This window comes from Oxyura jamaicensis, chromosome 7 (assembly GCF_011077185.1).
Source record: "Oxyura jamaicensis isolate SHBP4307 breed ruddy duck chromosome 7, BPBGC_Ojam_1.0, whole genome shotgun sequence".
Taxonomy (NCBI): domain Eukaryota; kingdom Metazoa; phylum Chordata; class Aves; order Anseriformes; family Anatidae; genus Oxyura; species Oxyura jamaicensis.
Genome location: NC_048899.1, coordinates 17,506,180 through 17,531,901, shown reverse-complemented (window position 1 = coordinate 17,531,901; position 25,722 = coordinate 17,506,180). Strand labels below are relative to the sequence as shown.

The following is a 25,722-nucleotide window of genomic DNA, read 5'->3' as shown; positions in this document are numbered from 1 at the left end:
ATTAAAGGCTAATACTTGGCATTTTTCATGCTCAAGTTTAGTAGTCTCAGCGTCTAAGCAGCAGAAAGGAGGTTTTAACACCCATTAAAATGAGCACACAATGTTCACACTTTTTACAGCTTCGCTATCATTTGCTTGCCTGAATACAGAAACACGCAACATGGCAGCATAACTGAGCACCACTAAGGTTTCCATTGTGAATAGCCAAAACTGGACTAGAAAAACAAACACGTGGAAATGCCACATCTTGTCTCTGCATTTAGACTTGGAAAGAAGGACAGCAACTTTGCAGTCTTCAAAGTATTATCTGTGAAGAAAGACACGAGATGTGAAAGGGGATAAAGAATGGAAAGAGAGGAGAGAATGAAACCCTCCAAATGAATTTCTCCAGTGAGGTGTTTAAAACAGCGCTGAGATCTGCAGAGGGGAAACAGAAAAACTTGGAATTCCTGTACAGCCCAGGAAAGCTGCAGTGCCTGCAGCAGACGGGGCAGGGAGCAGCACCACAAACCAGGGGGATCGCAGTGAGTGACCCATGGCGGCCACAGCTTTTGGGGGTAATCTCCCCATATATATCTCTCCCCAAAATAGCCCTGCAGACATTTTAAACTCAAGAACTACACTGAATTTAACTAAAATGTAACTCGCTAATATATAAAAGCCCAAGGTGGGACAAAGCATGCAGTGTTGCCCCTGCCACCCAACATCGGTGGCTCTTGGCCCAAGCCGGGGCTTGTCCTTGAGCTGGGACCTGCTCTGCACACCAGCGCTCTGGGTTTCAGCTCGGAGAAATGACTCAAAGGTACCACTCCAGGTGCTGTTCATGCAATGCTTGTGGTCAAAGCTGTCCCACAGAGGACAGGCACGTGGCCATCATGCCTCGGCACACACTCCAAGCTCAGATTTGCTTCTCCTTCCTGCTACAGGCCATGTCCCAAAGGCCAAATCACTCAGCTCTGGACAGAACAAACCTGGTCACAAATATATTTCTTCCAGAAACACTTCCAATGAAAGTCCTTGCTTTACCCGTTCGGATCCCCAGCACTCATGCTAGAAGTGCACCTGAGATGTTCTGGCAGAGCTGCTGAGGGGGCAGCTGCTCCTTTTGCGTCTCGGCAAAGCTCAGTGCTGCCCATGGAGCACCACAGCTGCCACTGGCACCAAGGAAACAGAGAGGGGCGATGAATTCCCTAGCATGCTTTTAGATGTGGCTGTCAAAAGAAACGGAGGGATTAAAGAAAGCATTTGCTGCTCTCCTCCAGCTGCGCTTCAGTTTGTTCTGGTCTCTGAAATGTCAATGGTCTGGTCTGAAGAGCTATTGTGTAGCATCACGGTAATAAGTGATTTTTGTCTTTATTAAGTTATTTTTGGATTAAAGAGACTGACGTTCTCCACTTGGAGCAGGAAACGATATTTATAACAATACAGATTTCTCATGCAGGTCAATGCCTCTGCTCTGCAGAGCGGGCCCTGGGGCAGCGCGTGGGTCTGTGGACACAGCGAGCCGCCCAGGAGCGCCGGGCCTCCGACCACGTCACCCCGGGGACAACGTGGGTGGGAAAGCAAGGATGCTCTCACACTTGAGTGACACCCCATGCTGTACAGAGCTCAAAGACTTTCTCTAAATGATACTCCCACACGACACCGGGATTTCAGCCTACTCTATTTTCCTCTAAACAATCTTTGTCATAAAACAAACCACTTAAAACATTCCAATAATCGGAACCAACTCGGAGAGGTACTGTGCCTTTCTTGATAAATGCAAGACTTAATTATTGACAAATCCTTTCATTTTTCCCTTTTACTTCTTTTAAACACAAGTTCAGAACAATTTCACCTGCTTAGCTGCAAACACTACTCAAACAACCCTGTGCTTCTGCAACTCTGCAATGAAATCAACAGCATCTCGGGATGCTGGATGCTTTCCTCCCTTAGGCTCCTCTCCTTTGTATGGAAGCAGAAGCGCACTATCCAACAGGAGATGGCTATTTCCAGTGTGTGGGCTCCCCACCATGAGGCTACCAGCACACACCGCGCAGCAGTGCTGGTCTGTGCGGCCTGTGACGGGCAGTGAGTGAAGGGCAGCCTGCAGCCCAGGCACATCTGCTCATGCTTGAACCAGCCAGAACATTGGCCTTTCCTGTTTTTTCAGGAGGCTGGTGCCTGAAAGCTGAAGTGGTTGCTGGGATCATCAGCACAGGCAAAGCTGACTCCCTCTGCAAAGAGACTCCCTCTGCAGTAGGTCCCAAACACTGATGAAATTCAGGAAAACTACTGGCCATCATGGCTCTCCCACCAGCAGATGTACCAGAGCCTGCCCCTCTGTGCTAGCTACAGGGAAGCATGAGGAGCAGTTTCCACACTGCTGCATCACTTTACTCCTTGAGGGAAGTCGCTGCAGCAAAGGAGTGCACAAGCCACAGTCTAATGATGCTGAGCTAAAAACTTCTCCCGGGAGCTTTCCTGACAGTTCTTAACCGAGTGGGCTGTGAAGGTTAAGGACAGCTTGCTTTTACCACAAGCCCCAAGACACAGTACTTGACCTATAACCAGTTCTCCTTTGTCTGTCACGACTTGAGCAGAAGGCAAGAGACATTGCTGGGAATGGGGGTTTTTGGGTAGCAGGCTTGTTTTTTCCTGGTCCCCAGAGAAAAGTAGCTGAAAGAGGAGTCTGTGACACTTTCTAGTTGTCATTTCTCCCCAAGTACATACCACACGCATGCACATGCTGATTTACTATCTAGCCAGGAAATTCAGAGACAGATACTTGCCAAAGATGTCTTTGTAAACTCCCAGTCTGGCATTAAATTCAGACTAGCTTTGGAAATAGTGGAAATTCACACCCTGAGATGCTATCCCACGGTTCTGCAGTGAAAACATATTTGGGACCACAGGAATCCTTGCCTCCTTAAAATCTTCATGCCCATCAACGTCCTGATCTGCAGCCGGCTGTGACACTAGAGATAAAGAAAAAGGCAGGACCCAGGGCCTGCAATGCTTCACAAAACGGGCAGTAGCTGCAGGAGCCCTAGGCCAAGTAGCCCCAGGAACTGAGCCAAATACTCCAAACAAACAGCTGCCCCTCGCTCTTGGTGGATGCAGGAGGTCTCCTTGTGGCCAGTGAACCATGGTGGCTTGGCAAGTGCCAGGGCACTGATAAGCACAAAGGACAAAATGAAAAAGAGCACATTTTTGGTAGCAGCAGCTTCATCAAAAATCCTGACTTCCCTGACAAATTAAGGTCTGTCAGGAGAAAGGTTTGAAGACCAGCAGCTGGCTGAGGGCAAAAGAACCAAGCAGCAGAAAAGGCACAGATCTCTCCCACCTGGGTACGAGGAGGGCTGAAGGATGGTGGCTGTCTTGGGAAACATTTGCTTTATCCAACAGCAGGAGCAAAAACACATTGAGACCTGGGCCTGCCTCACAGCCTGTATGGATGATTCCTACAGATGCAGCCACATTTACACTTACAGCTTCAGAGAGCATCTTAAACGAGTGGTTCAAATAAATGGATCGTTTTCCTCATGTTGGGGTCAGGTTTAAATAGAGATACACAGACAGGGAAATGTTTCCAGTTCTTGCATCCCAGTGAGCTCCATGTGTGTTGGCCAGGCGATTCTAGCAGGTGCTGAGTTTGGCAAAACTACTGATTTCAATGACAACTAATTGAAAAGCTATGGCTTTCCTTAGAAATCCTGATTAGCTGTCAAGTCCCAGTGAACGGCAGGAATCCTGACTCTATCTCTTTGCAGGAGCAAGTAGGAAATCTAGTGTCTGACAGGACGTGGTCCGGCCCCGCATAGGACGTTTAGAAACAAACAAACAAAAAGCTTTTGCAATCAAGAGGAAAAGCATGTTAAAAAGCTAAACAGTCCTCTTCAGGCTTCTATGAATCCTGATGATATGTTGGTCATTTCAGCATTTTAATTGAGAGCATATTTTAATAAAACCACTGATCAAACTCTAAAAAGCGGGAAACACCATAAGAAACCTTGTTCCTGGGGAGAAAATAAGGCTACCATATTCTTAGAAAAACAAAACTGAAAAGCTGCATTAAAAATAACTTCAGCGACTTCAGCAAAACTGTTGACAAACAACTCTTGAGGTTATCAAGCCAGCTACAAAAGACTCCAGAGGTTCTCCTCCAGGGTCCCAGTACACAGCGCAGTGAAGCCTCATTAAATGTGGAAGACACCAAACTTGACTTGGGAGCAGAAAAGATCACTTTTATTTTCCCCTCTTGATAGCTATTGGGAAAATGCATGCACTAGGGGAAGTCTGTATATATATAGTAAAGGAAACTACTGATGGGGAAGTAAAAAAATCTTTGTATTAAGTTATTTAAAGTAACAGGACAAAACTAAACTGTTCTCAGTTCAGTTAAAAAGGGAAAGCCCCAAAGAATTTAGATAGAGGGAACTGAGTAAAATGCATCCCACAGCCAGACTAAGAGCAGGATTCAAGCAATTAATAACTGTACCAGTCAGCAGCCTCGCAGTACAACAATTTCATGCAGAAACCAAACAGCCAAGAAACTGGAACATAATTGGGTAAAAGAAATCCAACAGGGTAAGATTTCAGGGGACAGGATGCATTAGGAACACGTTGCAAGTGTTTACTGCTTCACATGTTGAATGTTTTCAAGCACTCTTAAGGCATTATTCATGCACACATCTACATTTACACAAGTGAGGGTGGCCAGCTAACCATGTCTCTTACGCAACATTCACACTTGAGCATTGGACTGGCAAGTTACTGCCAAGTGTGCGCAGAGGGATAAGTATAATCTGTTCCACGTCACGATGCTTTAAACAATCAGACAGTAGAGAAAGGTAGTATTTTTAAAACCCAGTGCAATTACACGTTTATTCTTCCTGAACAATTTCTCAACACGCAGGACATGCTGCCAACTCCGAAAACGCACCCTAGAAGAAATGATCGCTCTAACTGCCTTCCCACAGCGCCCCGAGTCCCCCCGTCCCTAACAATGATGTTGGGTGGATTCCAGCCCTGGTAATCAGAACTGTATTGTGATGGACTCTGTTATTTGAACTGCAAATATTTAATCTAATTTAATAAAATTGGACTACATGATATGGTGGTTTTAAATTACAAACACAAAGCCAGAGTTTTGACTGGTGCCAAAAATCTGAAAAGCTCACTCGTAATAAAGAACTTTATTTAGGATGGGCTCCAGCCTTCCCTGCCTTTTGTTTACACCAGACTGTTCAGGAGTCTTTCTTCTCCAAGCAACTTAACATTCTTGGCAATGGGATTTCTGCAGGATATCTTTGTGCCAGAGACTGAAGTGCTGTTGCATTGAAAGGAAAATAAAAGAAAAAAAAAAATCTCCCCTGAACCTTGCAACCTGAACTTGTACGTATTGCACACCAATCCCCAAAGATTAATGCCAATGCCCACAAAGAAGAAGCATCAGTGTTCTGGAAAAACAAAATCAGCTAAGTATCTTCCTGTTTTAAAATAACAATGATTTTTAATAATGCTATTAGATACATTTATCATCCTTAATTCACCCTGTCTGACAGGGCTTTTATCAGCCAGAGTCTTATTCGGAACTCAGTCTGGGAAACAGAAAAGGGGCATGATGTGCAGACACTCTTTCCTTTTTCCTGCAGAAATACACTGTTAGAACATTTGGAGTGAGAAGGGCAACCTATCCTCAAACTAAAACTGACAAGGAAGGACCTCTACACTGATGAGAAAGGGAGTTGTTTTGATCAAAGACCCTTTATGCTGTGAGGGTGCTAACACGCGTTTCCTGGAAATGGTGTGCCTGGTTTCGAAAGGAATAGAAGGAGAACTAAAAAGTCCTTGGAATCATGCTGTCCACGGGCCCTTTGCAATGGGTATGATGCCAAGGGATGCTTCCTTGTGTGGAAAAGTTGTGATTTCCCAGAGGAGACTGAAAGCCTTCAGCAGAGCAGAAGCGAAAGGCAGCAGGGGTTGCTAGCAGCCCAGCAGTTTCTCCTGCCAGGCAGGCATGTATGCAAAGCACATCTTTGTGCTTTGACAGCTTTAGAACTGAAGGAAGTCTCCTTTGAGGGCAGTCCTCCACCAGCACTCACCCTCCCTGTGAAAGGCCAAGTCTTGAAGCCCAGACAGGCTCTCTTCGTCTGTCCCAGGCACGGATGATGCAGCAGCGTCTGCTGCACCTGACGTGGTGTTTGGTCTGTCATTATCTAGAAGCAGAGATTAGAGGATGCCCTGTCCTTCAGCAAGTCCTGTCTTCTAAGCTCTGCCTTTGGAGTCCTCCAGAAAGGGCTTGCTTTCTCGCCAGAAGTCCCAACCACCCCAGACAAAGGCACAGGGTGTGCACAGGAAGAACAGAAGAACCTCAATCCTGCGAAGGGCTTGCCGATTTTTAATTGATTCTTGTGCAGCTGGTGTCTGGCACCTGCCACCCAGCTCACCCTGGTGACAGGGAAGACCATCTACTGCATGGCAGCCAGGAATTCATCCACAGGTCCATTCAGCAGGACAGGCACTGCGGTCCAGAAAGAGAAGTTCACCAAAAGCTCTTCTAAGGCACAGCTGGGAGGCAGGAGGCACAGGGCAGGAGTGCAGAAGTTTATTTTTTTCTTGTCAGATGGTGGAAGGAAATAAACCATCTTCACAACAATTTACAGAGATAATGAGAATTGTGTTGAAACATTCACTCTCTGTGAAAGACCTGCTCTGCTTTTAACTATTAGGAGAAGAAATTGAGGAAATGGGGGTGCAGCCAGTTCTTTGGAACTGATTAGGGCAGCTAATTTGAGCACATGCACCAGAAAACCCATAGAGAGGTCTGGTTAACATTGCATCATCGTTCTTTACCACAAGGATGACACACTTTTTGACTACCAGTGCTCACCCCTGCACATTTGAGGATCCAGAAAGCATACCTGAGAAACACCTAGGCAGCACATGTAGAACGTGTGAAGTTGAATTACACCTCTGCTTTCCTCTTAACCCTATTCCATCCTCCAATAAAAGATTTTTCCTGTTCTGAAGCAACTTCCAACGCGCAGCACTGTCTGCACCTTCCATGCGAGCAGCAGTGCTCCCCAGATTGGGGTGAGCTCCTCGCAGTTTAGCTGTTCCCCGAAGGAAGCTGCTGACGATCACAAGTTTGTTGGCTTAGAAGCTGAGGCTGTGTTGGCTTAGGCATGTGATATGGAGCTGAGGACCACGGCCAACCAAAACAAACTGGTTTACATAATATATAGCTGAGAAATAACTGACCTGCTTAGCCACCATGCAGAGAAAAACCTAACTGAGAAATAACTGTCTAGGTGTGAACCAAAACCCTTGCAGGAAGTCCCTACGCTTTGACTGGCAGAAACATTTTTATTTATTTTAAATAGAAACTTGTATATAAAATGCAAATCCCAGAAGAAATGAACTTTTCTTGGTACTTTTCTCACTCAGCAAAACATACTTCGACTTCAGACACGCAGATCTCTGTATTAGTTCTGACTTTGTGAAAACATCTCACAAACTTTGACACACAACGAAGCTGTCTTCTGCATGCAGCTTTGCAAGCCTGCACACCCAAAGCAATCCCAGGCTCCCTCTAACACTGCTTCACTCAGTGACAGCTGAAAGGGGGAGAGGGAGAGCAGGGTGGGGTGAGTGCTTCTTAAATAAATCACTCCATGAAATACAGCTTTTTGGTTACTTTTTTTTTTTTCTCTTTCCTTTTTTGAAGTAAGGGCAACATGTCACAGTAACGACAGTAGGTAGCGCAGAAAATCAATGTGAGCATTACCTGTTTTTCTGAGTGGGAAGTCATCTTTGGAATCGTACATCCCCAGGACAGGGTGATTGTAGGTGCCGGATACGCCGCTTTGGGGTGGGGAGCTCTGGTCCAGAGAGCTGTGCTGTGTCTTCCTACACGGATGGAAAGAAAAAGGAAGAAACTTTACCCAAGTGAAACACAGAGGGAATGAAAGCAGCTTCACCTTCTCTGCTCCACTGTGAACAACAAAAAGGAAAATCTCTTGGTACTAGCTTTCTCATTCTAGGCACTCAAGCTAAAAAGAACTAAAAGATCGTTTAAGGTCTAATATACAGAGAGGTAACTAAACATATGCTTAATTTTCAGCACAAGAATTATCCCATTGAGCAAGGCACGACTCATTAAGGTATTTAACCATAACTTCAAGCATGTACTTGGGCTGGGTTTTGATAAGTTATATCCTTGAAGCTAAGCATGGGTGTCGTTACTCCCCTCAACCACAGCACGAATGAACCATTTCCCTTCACTGAATAAAACCCTGAGAGAAAGCCTAAGGATGAAATAAAACCAAAGGCTGAGCTCATTAGGGGCCAAATATATAAGCTGGGTAACAGCAACCGTAGGGGGTCTTCTGCCTCTTGCTTCGCTGTATCCTCACCCCAGCACTTCGCAGTGACAGGGCCAAAGTACTCAACACCCTTCCAGATTAACTTGTAGAGGCTGATAATTTAGAGCTCTGTTTGAGCAGGCTGCTTGGTGGAAGTAAATCACACGCTGTTTGCTAAGGATTTTAAATAATGAAAGAGTTTTCTAAACCTCCTACCAGCTTGCTGGCTTCATCTTTCCTACTTAATGACTTGTGTCCAGCTTTGCCATTTCTCAGGAGCTCTTTGAACCCCGATCAGTACAGACTTCTGGAAATCTCCACACTTTTTATGTTAGCAGATCAACAGAATAACTGACTAAGCGATACAGGTGACAGCCATGCAGCTATCAAACAATTTTACATTTTAAGTTCAAATAAACAGAACTTAAACCCTGTTTTACTTCTTTAAATGGCTAAACAATATGGGACAACACCAAGCAAGCAGTTCACCAAAAGAAGTGAGGATTTGAAATTCTACATTGTTTAATAATCAGGCGTTCTTGGAGACCTTGATTAAAATATTCTGCTATAAAAGGTTCTTTAAGGATCAAAAATGAGCCATTTGAAAATTATACCAATTCATCCAATTCCTTGAACAGTACATTTTGAAAGCTCAAATCAGAGGTAGGCTGTTTGATCAATCCCAATGCAAGTCATACCCTTCAAAATATAAGGGACTAAGAAAATACCAGGAAACTGCATCAAGTTTTCTACATGATTGTTACAAAAACCTCTGAAAAGTTTATTCAAATATCTACATCAAGACTCTCATCCCAACCGTTCTTACCAAGCAGTATGATTCACTGTGGTTTCCTAATCCTCCCCCCTTTATATTCCAAACTTCTCTGTAAACACAGGCTAAATACTTTTTTGTCCTCACTCTGTTGTATTACACGTTAGCATTCACACACATCTTTGCACGTACTTTTTTTACATTCGCACCAATAAATGCCCACATGCACGCACAGTTTAATCATCACCTGAAATCAAAACAGAACCAAACTGAAAAATATTTGAATCCCTCCCGAAAACAGAAGTCGCTTTCTCTGCCCAGATCTGCTCATACCATAGGAAGGCTGCACAGAGAGATGTTTCACAAACAGGAAGCCCAGGCTCTGCAAGCCAAGAGCCCTCAAACCCACCATGTCACACAATGGCATTTCTGCTCTTGCCTATACAAGCAATAGACTTTTCTTTTTTTTCCTCCCTCCCCCCCCCCTCCTTTTTTTTAAAATCATGACTTAAGCTGAACAATCATGTACATTGAAGCTATTTTCATCACTTTGTTAGGGAATGCGCAGGAACTCAAAGGGCCTGTTTAGATGTGCTTTGGAGTTGCTGAATGACAGATATTTAACTCTGCAAACATGAATACATTATATTGCTCGAGGACTGGGATCCAACACCCTACACTGCTTCGAGCAAAATGCACTGGTCTGCATGCCTGTTCAAGAATTTCAGAGGTCTTGAAAGAGATGAAATTGTATACTAAATCGAGTTTGCAGGCATTCCTGGAAGTACATACCTTCACATAACACATTCCCTGTTCTTTGGGCTGTGAGGTCCTTCTACCTACGCACACAGCAAAGCATGCGTGACGCTTCAAACACATTCATGCAATGTAAACTGAATATATATTCAAACATATGTATCTGTGCTAGAATGCTTTGTGTACAGAGAATGCCAGCATCCATGTACGCTGGAATAATTTAATGTGTAATTATCTCTCTCTATCTCCTTAACATGCAAATACTCAGCTAAACTCCCTTTCATGATTGTTACTCCGCTGAGTGGCTACTTCCCAAGCACATTTCTGAAAACTTCCTAGGGAAATAATAGCCCTGCTTGTTAAGCCTGAGGTGCTCTGTCTATGTTCCTGTTAAGACACTCTTATTTATGTTAAGTATCTTCAAGAGCCAAACCTCTTGTGAGCAGGGCTGTCCAGCAGATTCAGAATCCACAGGAGGGACAGTCTGACAATGAAATTCAAAAGAACATCTTCTTCTGTTGCCTATCATTAACATAATCTGAAAATTATAGCCCACAAAGCGATTTTAAACAATTACATATAGACTGGAGCTGCATATATTAAAGAGTCTACAAAATGGATTGAACAGCATAGAGCTGAAGACTGAGCAAGACCTCTGTGAAAGCCTCCAAGAAACAGTATTGAGCACCGCATCTTCCTTTCGTGTAGCAGATCCTTCGGACCATGACCATATTCTGCAAAACCCCTGTAACTGGTTGCTTTTCATCTGAGGGGTCTGTGTGTATCCATGTCCTTCCACATTTGTGATTATTTAGAAAACATTCAATGACTATAAACACCCACTGGCCCTGTACCGGCAACAGCGCTGGGTGAAGTTTAAGGATGTGTGAGATATTGTTGGTAAACGCATCTGCACAGCTCCATGGACAACCCAAGCCAGGCCCAGCGGGCCGGGGAATGACACAAATGCTATTTCACATGTGAGTGGAACGTATTTCATGTCAAAGCCACTGACGTAGAATTGCTGTGGTGTTCAATACCCTTAAGAGATCTGTTGTTTTCAAGTAATGCTTTAAAATATTTTTAAAGGAATTCGCAAACCTTAATAATACCAAAGGAAGTGCTTAAAAGCAGGCGTGTCATTTAAGAGACTATTTCAGCATCTGTTACCATTTAATTGGTTTGCCTGCTCACAGTAGGAGCATCAAGTCTATCTTCTGCAAGCCTCGTTTGCGTGTGTTAAATCCAAACACCACCCAATTAAATCACATTACAAGTATGTGCGTAAATATCTCTGTAACTGAATTGGTAACCTATGAGATGATATACAAATAAATACTAATACGTAATTAATTTAAAGGTTTTATCTTTTTTTGTGTGTGTTCTTTTTTTTTTTTTTTTTAACAGAATGGAAACTAAAATCTTCAGCTTGTCCCTTAACAAGTGAAGGGCTGCATTTAAAAACCATACACTGCAGTCCCACAGCCTTGCTACTGCCTGCACCCCTCAAAGGCTTGGCAAAACGAGCTCATGTCTGCCTGCCTGCGACTTATCACTGACGCATGCCCTTAGAAAGATTTGTGAGGCCTTTGAGGCTCTTTCTTCCCTCTCCATGCCTTGAGTTAGAAAGCAAAATACTGGTCCTCTCGCCACTACGAAACAGATGGTGGAAAGATGAGGGAATGGCAAGCCTGAAAGTAAGAGGATGGCCCCTTGTGCAACAGTTTGTCTGCTGTCTCTACGTGTTGCACTTCTGGAGCATCACTGGAAAGGGATCTTTAGATGAACACAAGCAACAGCAAACCTTAAAGAATACATCTGTATTCAGAAAGGTCTCAGCATTAGCTTGAAACAAGGTGGGAAAAAGACTGAAACCTGAAACACAATAGCTGAATAACCTCCTGCACCACAGCTGGCGCTGTAACGTGCACGATGCTACAGACTGCTTCTCTTTGATTCCTCTCTGGATGCTGGATGCTCAGTGAAAACGCAGTTAATTGAAAAGTGTGCAAAGTATAAGGAATTCAGACCACTCCCAAACTTATTTTCCCTTTTCTATCAGATTAAATTCATCTATGATGACAATTCTATATGAGCTTTCTCTAAGGCCAAAAGATCAAAGATTCTGAAGAAAGCATTCATTTACTACCCTTAATTCTAATTTAATATATTTTTTAGCATTAAAAGTTAGGCATTTTAACCAACTGGAAAAAAAAAAAGAAAATAAAAGAAAAAATAAAAGAACACAGTGCCGCACAGGGTCTTCAACTGCTTTTAATAAAATACCCAAATTTCTTGGTGAGTCCAAATTAAGAACAGTGGAAAATCAGTTATCTTAGAAAAATGATTTATGTTGTCTTGATTGAAATTCAGTTTCTCCTATTTCTTCTAATACCCTTGACACCAACTCAGTGGGACTTTACCTCTGCATAAACTACCAATGTTTCACTACTTTAACCAATGCCATAACCATACAATTTTGAAGTCTCAGATGAGATTTTCACAGACGTATTAAAATTGCTCAATCTCACCCTGGTGGAATAATGTTAGAATTTTCCTGCCAACTACACTTCAGCATTTCTGTACTGGCTCATAGCTGGGATATCTTTCAAATTTAACTTCAGCTTAGTTTCTCGCTTTTGGAAACATCATCTAACTACAAACTCATCATCCCTGAATACATGTTTATTGCTTAAGACTTAAAACACTATCAGATGCTCAACTCGAACACAATTTTCGCAGCAGATGTTTCTTGGCTTTTGTCTGTCAAAATTTCATGAACTTTATGGTCACTAAAGACAACATCCTAAACACCATTTTTTTTTTAATATAGATATTTACAATGCTTTAGTAGTGAATGTTTTTTCTAATCATCTCGAATTTTCAGATTTTCTTTTATACAATAAATAAGTGAATTTCTGGAACTGGAACTTGTACGTCATTTATAATGCCACCTGTAACACCGGTTACATACGCTGTTTGGTGTATTAGAACTAATCAAAGGAGTCATTGTTTCCACGTCATCATAATATCACCTGCTATCTTCTCACTCCACATAACACTTGAGGTTTCTATAGACCCAGAGTTGAAAATTTTCAGTATAAAAATGTAGATGTCGGGGCAATTATGATTACAGTAGAGATGGAGTGCACCTCATGTTTCCAGCACTTTACAGAGAAGAACCAAGCAAACAAAACTTCCATCTTTGAGAGGTTAAGATGAGAAGTAAGCATTAAAAACTGAACAAATACAATGCTATTGCATACAATGAATGCTTCAACTATCTTGAGTTGCAATTCACTAAACATAAAATCTAATTTCCCCAGTCCCGGGTAAATATCTATACAACTTATAAAGGTTGACCTTTATGGTAGAACATGCGTTTGAAAAATCATAGAATACAAATGACAGCAAAGACCCCTACTCACAAAAATACTCTAACATCACAGAAGGCGTTAAAACTATTCATATCAAAACCCTCTGAAAAATGCATTTTGGTCATGTCATCAGCAAAGTCAAACCCTAGCTCTATCATTGTTACAGCTGATGAGTAAACACATCAAGTCTATTCCCCACAATTCCAGCAATTTTGAAAAAGGTGGCACCGGCTGAATCCTAAAGATAAGCCCAGTACCACTTACCCATACCAGAAGCGAGGATCACTGGATATGCAGTGGTTGAGATTCCGGTGTGCCAAAGCCTTCTTCTTATTTAACACAAATTCTTGTAGTTTCATCTTGACTTCTGTGCTTGCCACTGCACCTGAAATGTCAAAAACAAAAATAAAAAAGGTTATTTAATGAATTGGCTTTGGACAAAAGCTGAAACAAATAAAAATTCGCAAACTTCGAAAATTAAAATTTCTAAAAGGATTTAGGATTAGATCTTTGATTTTCAGCCCAATAGAAAAACTTTTATTTCAAAGAGAAGAACAAAGTGCCTCCAGTAAGGAGCTCTCTTTTCCCCCCCTCTGGCTTTGCATATAATCACAACTTATGTTTGAAAATGGAGATTTAATCAGAGATTTATCATTTTTCTATAAAAGATTTCTGAAGAGGATTTTTACACTTACATAGAAGTACACTTAGAATAAAGCACTTGTACTAGGTATTCCAGCTTTCTTTTAATCAAAGGTATTTAAGAAAAGGTCTTGCGTACACTCAAGTTTTTAAATGTCACATCTGCAAGCAGAAGGGGAATGAAACGAATGTCTCATATGTAGATTTTGTCTTGCAAAATCCTGTAAATAAGGACCTCTTTGTTCAAAAGTATCTGTGTACAATAAGACCTACATAATATTCCAATTCATTTACAAGTGTGCAATCTATTTCTTCAAATAGAAAATCTAACATTTAAAGAAAAAAGTCAGTAATTTTGTAGTGTAGAGTTAAAATGTCAACTGTGTAATTTCTAATCATTATTTCCTCCACAATATAGACCAGTCTGTTTTAATGTGATGATGGATTAAAATTATCATTCAGTTGACAGAACAGATTCGCAGGCAGAGTTCCTGATGGAGTAATGCATAGAAAGTTTGGCAAGGAGAACATGTGGAAAATGATGGTTCATCTATACCACAGGGTAAACCAAGAATTCCAAAGGAAAATATCTGGGCTACAAGAAAATGAAAAGGCCAGGAAAACCGTCTGCTTTTCTGGGAGTAGAAAACTCAAAATACGACAGGGTGATCTTTTGTCTCCTGGATCCTGCTCAACAATGTGGTGCCATTTGACAGACTAGGGAAACATTTTTTTTATATCTCCACAAGAGAAGTAAACTGCAATAATTCTATAAAGCAGTGCCTGAAGATGTAATATTGCTCAACCACTGAAGCAGAGTTGAAAAGCTTGAAAAATTGCTTTTTTGGAGCCCCACATTTCTCACTAGTTCTACAAAATGTAGGTTTGGCATGCACCCCAGCAGGAAGTTCAGCTGAGGAGCTGGAGATAAAATCTCCATATAAGTGTAGCGAGCCACATGGCTAGACCAGAATAGGTGACAAATTCATGCATAAAGGCCTTATCTCTCCAAAAAGTGTCATCTTTGATCTATTAACAATTTAAAAATAATCAAACATGGCTGGGTTCTATTGGTTTTGGATAAATCTGCCATTATTTAGAAGATTTGAAGCCAAGCATTTTTGGATCCCGAGGTTTGCAAAAGCTTCCCTGGCACGTCTTCCTCCTTAACTAGAAGCTGAAGAGCCCCACATATGCTTAACAGGATAAAAACACATAGGCCTTCTCTTTCCTGGGCAATGCTGGAGCCATGGACAAAGCTATCATGCGAGAAGTTCTGACCATTACTCAGCTCTTGACCCTTGAGAGTTGAAAGATTAACTATAAATATATACATATATATGTAATTCCCTTTTAACATATTATATATGCAGTGATATGATACAGGCAGAAGTACTCTGCAATACCCAGTGAAGACATTAAAGAGGAGGAAGCCAAAGGCAAAAAGGCACAATCTGGCCCATACATGACGTTATTTATACACTGTGCAGGGGTATAGGCAAGGAGGGCAGGAGCACAAGCCAGACATGCAAAGCTCGTATGTATGGGAAGTATCTTGCTTGCACTGGCAGGAAACAAGAACTGAACCCTAGGAGAAGTGAGAGACCATGGCAGAGAAAAAGAAGGATGAGAGGGCAGGAACTGGAGCACAAGAACTGGCTGGGGCAGCAGCTGCCCATGGTGTGGAGAACCAAGCTGCAAAGCAGGCACTTGCGCTTCAGAGGGCCTTAGCGCTTGAGAGGAGCAGGGAGCAAAGAGCAGATCAACTGATAAGGACTGCAAACAGGAGAGAGCCCCGATGAGCAAAGTACTACAGACAGGATGGGTCTAAATCAAGAGACTGGGAGCCAAGGGACTGAGCAAGGCTACAACCAGAGGGAAAAAAACCAGCACGTTATATCCTGTCCCAGAACTGAACTACAACTGAATAAGAGATAAGGCAGGGGCAGTGGGAAGAGAATACAGGAGGTCTGAAGCAGGACCAAGCTCCTGCAAGGAGGAGGTTGCACAATGCAAGAACAGAGGAGCAGAACAAATGGAAATTAATGAGAGAAAGCCCTTAATGATAGTGTGGGCTGATCATAGCCATCCAGCCTGTAGGAGAAAGCCTAAAACAAGCCACTGTCAAAGGCTGCCTGAGCAGCAAGGGGTTGAATGGTCCATGCCCAGAAGGAGGGAGATGGGAAGACAGATTAGGCCTGTCTGGAAACACTGATGCACAAGACTGGTTCTAGGTTCAATTGTAGCAGTGGAAAGACAGGACAACCATCTATCACTCCTTACCCTGCACAAAAAGCACCTTTAGTTTCATGTGGGTTTTCCTTCTTTTCTTAGAGACATGCTTTTGATCAAAAGCTTTATGATAGCAGATTTCGGTTCACAAGGGATGGAGTAAGGATCCCGAGATGAGAAAGCAAGCATCAAGCAAGCATCTGGCATTATGTTAATCTAACCCTATTTGAGAGTTGCCTTCTAGAAGGTACAAAGCAATCTATTTTTCTGTTACAATGGTGGGGGAAGGATGGAAAATAAACTATATTCTTCATCTATTACACACTCCTCATTTCAGATTTGGACAATTTTAACTGTTAAGCTTAGCAAAACTTTCTGATGTGAGAAAAATAAGTATTCTTAAGAGCTTAGCTGCTATAATGATTATACACTATAGTACTTCCTAAATAAAAGTATTTTAAAAATAAAACCGTAGCCATGGGAACAGGATCTTCAACTTATCATCCCCAAGTTCTGTTCTTCCCTCTACACCTGTGTTTCATCCAAAAGGTGCTTCAGATGCTTTTGTCATTTTACAGAGACCTTTTTGTTTATTGTAAATTATCTTAACAAGAATAGACAGATATCAGCCATACAAAACAGCGACACGAAATCAACAGTTGATGAGAACAGCGGGGTGAAGTGGACCTGCTTATAGCTCTCACCCAGTTCAAACTCACTGCCTTTATTTGGAAAACAACAGAAAGCAGCCAAAGGACAATGGGAAGAATCGCTTGTGGCAGCCAGCTGCACGCTGAAGAAGCCAACCTGCACTGTCATCACCTTTACTCACTCCTGAAAGTCAGAGTATTTCTTTCAAGGAAATTATGACCCTTTGCTTTCTCTCCCAAAACTTAGAAGAAACAAAACCCAATACAAACACACGTGCTGGAGCTTCTATGAACTGCTTTGCTAAGATATTGGGGTAGGTCTGCACGTTCCCTCATCTAAGTGCAGCTCTTCCTTGCAAAATGCATATGCAGGCAGTGGGGAATTCAACCTTCTGAAAAAAATTTCAGTCTCCTAGACCCCAGCCCCTTCCTGCTAGAAAAGTTGTTCTTGGAGCTTTATCTTGTCACTGGTCCCCAGACAGTACCTCATCTCCTGGTACTGTTTAGCCCTCTATGCTGCTTCCATTACAGGCTTCCTTGTGTCATTGGGAATGAAGACCCTAACGAGTTGATAGTACAACTTTGCAAGGTATTTTTCCTTCCATTCACTTCTAAAAGAAAAAGGAACAAGCAACCAAAGTGTCTTTGATAAGGGGATTTGTGAGGCAATAATCATTTTACTGAATCTCGTCAAGTGCATAATAGCACATGGGAAAGCCAACCACAATCTGTACCTCATGAAAGAAGTACTTTCTGAATGAAAACACTTTAAAGCTAAAAACTGAGAACTCGCCTACATCCTAAAAGAGTGAAATTAAGAAAAGTAAAGAAAAAGAAAAGCAGTGTGCATCTGGTGTATTTTATGGTTTTAATATTCTGCCTCCATTAGGAATGCTGCCAAAAATACTTCAGAAAATGTTAAATCAAATAAAGAGATGATACGCTTCCTTTTGAAAAACGCTAAAACGGCATTTAGTAAGACAAAAATGAAGATAAAGCATAGAAATAAATTTCTCTTTTACCCTCAGTACCTCCTAACAGTTTACATAAGCTCCTGTGCAGCCAAGCCCTGTAGAAAGGCTATCAGGAAGGCTTCTTCAGCTGTATAATGCTTCTTTATGGCTTCCATTCATTTACTCTACCTGTCATCACCAAAACATGTGAGCTTCTGTTACTTACTCTCTTTTCCTTTCTCTTTGTTTTTCAGCTGCTGAAGCTTTTGCTCTCGGTGCTGCTTCTCCAGCTCCTGCTCCTGTCGGTGCTGCTCCAGCTTCCTCTGGTGCTCCAGCAGCTCCTGCTGATGCTTCATTGCCAGCATCTCCTGCTGCTGCTGTGGAGAAGGGACAAGGGAAAAGGAAAAAATTAACAAAGTCAGACTAATAGAAGGTAAGACAGAAGTCACCATCAGTTGACAATCATGCTGCTCAGGTCACAGAAACAGGAAAGATGACATTTTTGTCGTGCAGAGGCTCTGCTTGTTGTGTAGCCTGATTTCTGGTTCACTTAATGCTGTCTTGCACCACTGCCCTGCCGAAACCTGGCACAAGTGGATCCTTCCCCAACCCACTACAAAATACTGCAAGTCCATCTTGGCTCGGCTTTTCTGCCTGCTATTTCAGCTGGACGTTTACTTTCTCTTTATTGAGTGTTTTAACCAAAACCCCCATTACAACATCTTAACTATGCGTACTCTCTGTAGGAATATCACTGAGCTCACCGGTCATGCGCTTGAACCAAAATATGCCATCACCAACGCCAGCTTTGCAAGACCAGTTCAGTTCCCTTGCGCGCATGCTTTTCTGAATAAGCCTTTAATTATATGACTTTGCACACTGGTTTCTCCAAAGGCCCTTCTCTGTCTCGGTGTATGCAGAAGCGTTCCCACAGACCGGGACAACTCTCTCAGTGCATCGTTTTAACTTCATCAAACGCCGGTCACTTCCCGTCTGCTGTGCAAACCTCACACCCCGAGCTAAATGCAGAAGGACTTGGCTTCCTTGTGGGCATGATACCACCCGCTTCTGAGCTTAATTATAAGAGAATTGCTTCGTTAGAGAAGAATCTTTCAATAGTCTCTCAAGGAAGGATTCACCCCAGCCCTCTCAACTTGCACACATCCATGGAAGAACCGAGAGCCGGGCTGCCTAATTAAGGAGAGGATTTGCAAAGCTTTCGTCAGATGGGGTGTCCAAGTGTTGAAGCACCAAAGTCTGCTTTACCACTGTGTTTTTTCTACAAGGCCTTCACACAGCAAACAGTCAACAAGATGGGTAACTTGTATCTGGCGCTCACAGATATATTTTTTATTTTTAACTAAGAGGAAATAAGAATGATTAGGAAAAGACAGGTTTTGGTGCATGCATTCATATAAAACATAGTGAAGGATGTAGCACTTGGTGAGGAGGGAAGGACGAAAGGCAGTTATGAGGCTTGAGAAGAGGTGCCAGATGCACTTTTAATGTGCCTTCTCCCCCAGGTTTGCCCATTGACCCTCCGAGCCCAAAATTAGCTTCACCCTGCCATCTAAGCCTCTCAACCACTGCCCCTGTCCACCCCCTCAGCCCCGCCTTGGGTCTCCAAATCCAGGCACACCTGGTGGACGTGTGTGGGGTGGTGCTCCCCAGCCTGAAGCATCCTCTCTGGGCCTAGGGGTGTTCTCTTGAGGGGTCGGAGGCAGCAGGTCAACCCACAGGGCCCCCTGCCAGTGCTCGGAGAAGACCCCATGCTTTGACAGTCGGCCAGGAGCATGCAGGGCTGCAGAGAAGCAGGTGATGAGCAGCAAACCTCAGCACCTCGCAGCTTGGCGAGGTGCAAATGGACCTCCATGGGGCTTGCAAAAGGCGCTTCCCCCAGCACAGGGCTTCCCCCGTGAAAAACCTCGAGTTCCACTGAAAATCGCTTTTTTCTTAAGAATCCCCTTATCCTAAGAAAGGTCACTATGATTCCTTTCCCACCTCCCAGTTTTGTTTGCACCCTCTCCAGCAAGACACACGCCTACTCCAGCTCCCCCGGCTGCTCCGATTCCCCTCACATCCCCCTGGGCGCAGGAGCACGCCGGCTGCCCAGCGCGGGCGTCCCGCTCGCGTTACGCTCGCCCGCACTCTTTATGTTGGCAGCTTATAAATTAGCAGATTGATTTTAAGCTGGCAGCGTTAACCTTCAAAACCTTTAATGCTGCATACGCTCCGGCCATCGATGAGACTTCTCCAAGCCTGGGCTTAATGGGGGTCTGTGCTCCGATGCCACCCACTGCTCGAGGCTCACGAAACCCTGGAGGTGAAAAGGGACCGGGCCAGGCCAAGGCTATTAAGGCAGGGAACCTGCTCCCCGCAAGCATGTCTCACTCCATCCTTCTTCAAGCCCTGACAACATATGTGCATGTGTATGCAAGTCTTCCACCCCACAAACACGGATTTTTTTTCCTTCTCCTTTTTCAGATTTTCTATTTATGCTTCTGACAGCAATTTCTCGTTTTAATTTGTGGTATTGTACATTTGTACTATCAAAGTTTCAGCCGCGGCTATGCTGTGCATAAAATTATACAATTCTATATAAAGATGCAAAAAAATAATGTAAGTGGCACTCTACAATCTGCCTGGCTATCTGCTGGAAACCCTGATCGAGGAGTCCCTGCTGCTGCTGGCTCCAAGCAGGCAGACTGTTGTACAACACCGAACCCAAGCTAGCACAATTTGCAGTGCTTGCACCTATGTTTCCCTTCCTAATTCTATTGAATTTTATGTAAACAACACAAAAATCAAGACTCTTAAAAACCTACCACAGTAAATAACCCAACACACACACACCAAGAAAAAGGAAAAAAAAAAAAAAGAAAAGAAAACCAGTTATTTTTGTTTTATAATTAAGCAGCAGCTTCCACTAACACATCTCCATTTGGAGAAAGACTATCTTTTCAGACTTCCAACAAGTCCACCACATGGTGGGCTTTTATAACCTAGCCATAGAAAGTATGCAAATGAACAATATTTAATGCACAATATGTTAAAACAGGTTTTGTTATTTTTATGAAATCAGGAGCCTTTTCTCTCCATCTGCAGTCTCCTAAGCTTCGCGTGCTATGCTTCCCGCAATGGTTTACATACATTATGATGCTTTAGAAGGAACTGTGCTTTCGTTGACATCTGTAGTGAAATGTAAATGAAAAAAACAATTTGTATCTGGGTGGCTTATAGAAATTTCATTAGACATGTATTGTTTCGGCCAATTTTGACCCCAGTTTCCACAAAGACTCTTCTTGATATAGTTTTCAAACCTTTTCAAAGTTGAAAAACAGAAATAAAAAATTAGCAACCTCCCCAGTTGTATCAACGAAACCTGAAATTTGTTGTTGTCTGTTGAAGCCTCAGAAAACGACTGAAGAAAACCCACCGTGGGGCTCCGTCTGAACTGTGATGTTTTCTCACAGCATAAATATTTCTCCACAATTACGGCTGAAAACAAACTACCCAGACGCTACTGACAGGAAATATAGGGTGTGCCGGCGCTGGCGATGCTGCCGCACAGCCCGCGCTCGGGTTTCACACCCACTCCGAGGACCGTGGATAAGGATTTGTGATGCCAACCCAAGGTGAGGCTCGTGTTGCTCATCCGTGCTGATGCTGTTATCCGTGTTGTTATATTGAAGCCATGGGGAACAGAACCATCACACTAAATCACAGTGTGTTTCGGGGCAAAAAAAGCCCTTCTCAGCTTTAAGACCCTAAGCTTTAAGAACCCTCTTGATGCTAGATTTGATGCCCCAATTTTCCTTTCATATTTTGAGGGTTTGCAATTTAATTTTCTGATGTAAAAAAATGGCTCTGTCTGCTGTTGCTTCGCGAAAAAGACCCGTAAACAGCAAGGGAACCCACTAAGGACTGACTAAACAGGAGAAACAGGAAATCTGATAACAAAAAGCTGTCCTATGCACAAAATAAACTGAAACTTCTGAAAAATATGAGCTTCTCTGTTTCAGTTAAAGCAACCAAGGCAAATTTTAACAGGTAGCAAACATTCAGAGCTGCGTGTGGTTAACTGCAGAGCAGCTCCGTCCCCCCTCCCGCACCCCACACTCAGCTTCTCTGACAAGATAATGCCCACACGTTCTGGGCTCGGCCTGGCCTTTAACCTTCACTTGATTATCTCAGTGGAAAAACAGCCTACAGATGTCTAAAGGCAAAAAGCTTCAGAGCTGCATTTCAGCGGGACACAAGCTCCCACGCTCGGGGCTTTTGGAAATTGCCTGAGTTAGGAAATTATAAGCATCTCTTGAGCTGCAATTCACGGCATACCAAGAGACGCTTAGGTGGCTCTGATAAGGATTATTAATTACTGCGCGTAATCTTGCTCACATGCCACGTAGTGCATTGGGTCTCTCTCGCTGGCAAATGAATCAATGCCGACGCCGCAACGCCTGTGTGTTAATTGCGCGCAGTTGAAGTGGTGTGTTTTGCTGAACTGTAATGAAATTTAAATATTTGTGAAATACAAAGTGATATGCCAAGGGAAAGCCCTTGCGTTCAGCCTAATTCAACTATCAGTTTGAGGAGTATGCCGTGTGACAAACACGCACACTGCATTAGTGAGTGCAGCTAGGAACATCTGAGTAAGGTGCTTTTGCCAAACTAAATATTTGTAAATATTTATAACTATGGGGATTCCTGCATATGTTTAATGTCACTGCTTCCACTATTTATGAAAACTGCACAAATGTTCAACTGTACCTGTAGTTAGTGTTTCTGGTGCTCCTTTAGCATATATTAATATTAATAAATGTAATAGGGAAAATGTAGAGCATATCCAGCTATTTATCAATTTTCAGCTAGCTGTAAGGACTCAGCGGTGCAGTGGATTTTGCCATCACATTCCTCAATTGTCTTCAGTTCTCAAGCACGTCTACCTGGAACACACACTAACACCTTATCAGTAAGCACTCTGTAAACTTTCATGGCACAAAGAAACCTCTTTTTAAGCTATCTGGAGCTAAAACAGTTTCTTTAGTCATCACAACAGAGATGGCAAGGCAGTGCTCTGAAAAATTCCAGCAGCCTCAGCCCAGAAGAAAGCCACGTGCCCCCCTGGGAAGCGCGTGGTGCTGACAACAAAAATCCTATTTACCGGAAAGAACGAGGACGTATTTCATGAAGACGTGTTGCATTAGGGCTTGCATAACCACTCCTCCATCTGCTAGATGAGCAGGAAGAATTCAGATCCTTCCTGCATCCCTGCATCTTTTAGACACCACCTTATCCTTTCCTCAGAAGCCAGACACTGCTCTCTGCCCACACTCTTATTCCTTCCCATACAACAGCCATTTTAAAGGTGCTTCTGTCATTTACTTCACACACCGTGGTAAAACTGATTAAAATCTGCAGAGCAGGAGAGGTTTTGAAGCTTCAGCTACGGCTCCTAGGCCTTTATAATAGATATTTTGAATGCTTTACCTTACTGCAATTAGTGGAAGGCAGCGTAAAACTATCTGTACCCAGACAGCTCACCCTTACTCATGAAGCTGAAGATAATCACACATGTAAGCATGGGTGAGCAACAGCTGCCCTTCTTACTGCTGATAGAACTTTGCTGTGATCCAAAGCAGTTTAGTGTGGTGTCCACCTCCTAACCTGGATCTCAACCTAAGCCTGAGTTCACCTACGGAAGGTGCCACAGCACGCTTCAGCATGGTAGGACACCACCGCAGGCAATAGCTTCAGAGAAGTCGTAAGGGTGTACAAGTGAAGTACTGGCTTCAAACGCGACACCTTAATGCTGGACAATACCAAGAACACCCCACCGTCTTCTCAGCACCTGCAGAACATGCAGTCTTAAAGGCTGAAGCTTCAGAAAATAGTCCTCTCACCTCGCAGAGAGTGAGGCTGGGGTTTGGGTGCAAAGAGTGCTTTTACAGTAAATCATTTGCATTAAGCTTTTGGCAAATTTCTACATCTTGGGGGGGGAGTTAATTCAGGTATCTGAAAGGCTTTAGAACTCAGATTCTGTAACACTGAAGGAAAATTGTAAGTGATAATCAAGAAAGAACTAGCTGAAACACACACATCAAATCACCCCACATATTGGTGGACAGCAAGTTTTGATATGTTTCTGGGAGAACCTCTGATGTTTTGGATTATTTTAGAGCAATTTCAATGCTAGCCATTCCTTTGGCTGGGTTCTCTGCTTCGCGTCCTCTCCATCCTGTTTACTGAAGCCTCAGGCTCTTGCTTCAATTTCAGGATTCTCTCTCTTGGCTTCATTGCTGTGGGTTTTAATTCCAAGGGCAAAGCTAGTCAGGCTGCACAGAAGATATCTTCTGGAGTACCGGAGACAAGTCAAAATTAATAGGTTGTACTGGGAGAGGAGGGGAAAGAGTTGTGGTTTTCAGCAGAAGCCAAGTAGCAAGGGCTCCTAGACGCAAAAATTTGAAAGCACAGCTCGGAACAAATGTCTATCTTTTCTTGGACATACCAACAACTGAACGTATATTCAGCATGCCCCCTTCCAGCTATCAGACGGGCTGACGGCAGGCAGTCCCGTGCCAGAATTCCCCGCAGCCAGCCTCTCTTCACTACGCAAGAAAACAGTCCTTCCCCGCTGACAGCTTCCTGGGCAAGAGGCGGATCTTGGGTAGACGTATCCAACTGAGACTGTCTGGTGTTCACGTTTATGAGGCTCAAATGTCTTCGGGAAAGGGAATGATGGCTAAGTTTCCTGATGGCCAGCTCTAGGTGAAAAGATCTCACATCATTAGTTTGGCAGTTTATATGTGGATATACACTTTTTTTGTATCTCCATTTCTTCCACATCCTATTACTACTCACCTCTCCCCTAAAAGGTTTGTACAGCAGCTTCACCCCTCTAACTTCTGAATATCTGGAAAGCTTTTCTTGAGAATGCATCTGTTTGTGCCTTTTGCTCCCTGACTGCCACTTCAGCCTGGTTTTTACATTTTCCAGAAGCAGAGCACTTGACAGCCTAGAAAGCAGTGAGCTACATTTGTACTACCTAACACGTTCAGTTCCCTCTCCCGTTATTCTCTCTAAAGGTGGGGACAGACAGACAACTCCTTTGCATTCATTCCACTGTATGTTAGATGTTGATTTTGAAGGTGAGGGTAAATCTGCACACCTTGCACCAGGAGTTGGGAACACGTGAGTCTGACCACGATGAAAATAGGAAGCCTCCACAGATCAGAGCTGTACAACTGTCCTGAATAAGCAGGAGCCATAGATGATTAAGGCTACATGAGATCTTAACGTGCCAGAAGTGATCCGACCTCAGTCCTCAGAAAAACCGTTCTGTCTTCTCAAAACTACTTCAGGGTGCAGGGAGTGGGGGAGCTGGAATGGAAATGTTACACTAAAATCACCATCAGGAATGGACACGCTGGGCAAAGATCCTGTAATGGGAAAAGCTACAGGAGCCACTGTTGGATGTTGGTAATTTCCAAGGACAAAATATGAATAAAGAAAAGGAGAAGCATAGCTGCATCTACTGATCCACCATTCCTGGTCACCCACCTGAAGGAACAGGAACAGACAGAGTGACTGAACTGGTGAGCTGGCAGGCCTAAGGGGAGGGGAAGGGAAAACTCAGCTTCAACAACTGCAAAGCCCTGCACAAAGGGAGACGAGACAGGGAGGTACCTTACATCCCACCCGCTGTGAGCTGAGAAGTACCTGAACAAAAACACTGGTGGGCAGCAAGAGCTGCTTTCAGTTGCTTCTTTGATAATACACCTTCCAAAGAGGAAAAATAAGGCCTCAAGAGTGGATCAAGGACCAACTGCAATATGCTCATTCTGAGCAGCTTATCCTCCAGAGAGGGGCAGGGAAAAAACAGGGCGGTGGAGCAGACTACGAAGCCCTTTTCTTTGCTAGCATCTGAAACGAGGCAGCGATAGGCCAAGCTCCTGCTGCACCTGAAGGAAGGCTGCAGACTCAAAATGAATG

General features: G+C 43.3%; 1 protein-coding gene across 13 annotated transcripts in view; it reads right to left on the bottom strand.

Annotated features, from left to right (window-relative positions):
• Positions 1–25,722, bottom strand: part of HDAC4 (histone deacetylase 4) — a 243,219-nt gene that overhangs the window by 82,488 nt on the left and 135,009 nt on the right. For 10 of the 13 annotated variants that reach the window (XM_035330833.1, XM_035330832.1, XM_035330836.1 and 7 more), the window contains 3 exons: positions 17,957–18,107; positions 13,518–13,638; positions 7,772–7,893 (listed from right to left, as the gene is read on the bottom strand). In XM_035330833.1, coding sequence (XP_035186724.1) covers positions 7,772–7,893; positions 13,518–13,638; positions 17,957–18,107 — 394 coding nt within the window. The remainder of the gene's footprint in view (positions 1–7,771; positions 7,894–13,517; positions 13,639–17,956; positions 18,108–25,722) is intronic. The other 3 variants (XM_035330827.1, XM_035330830.1, XM_035330828.1) reach the window with 2 other exon arrangements.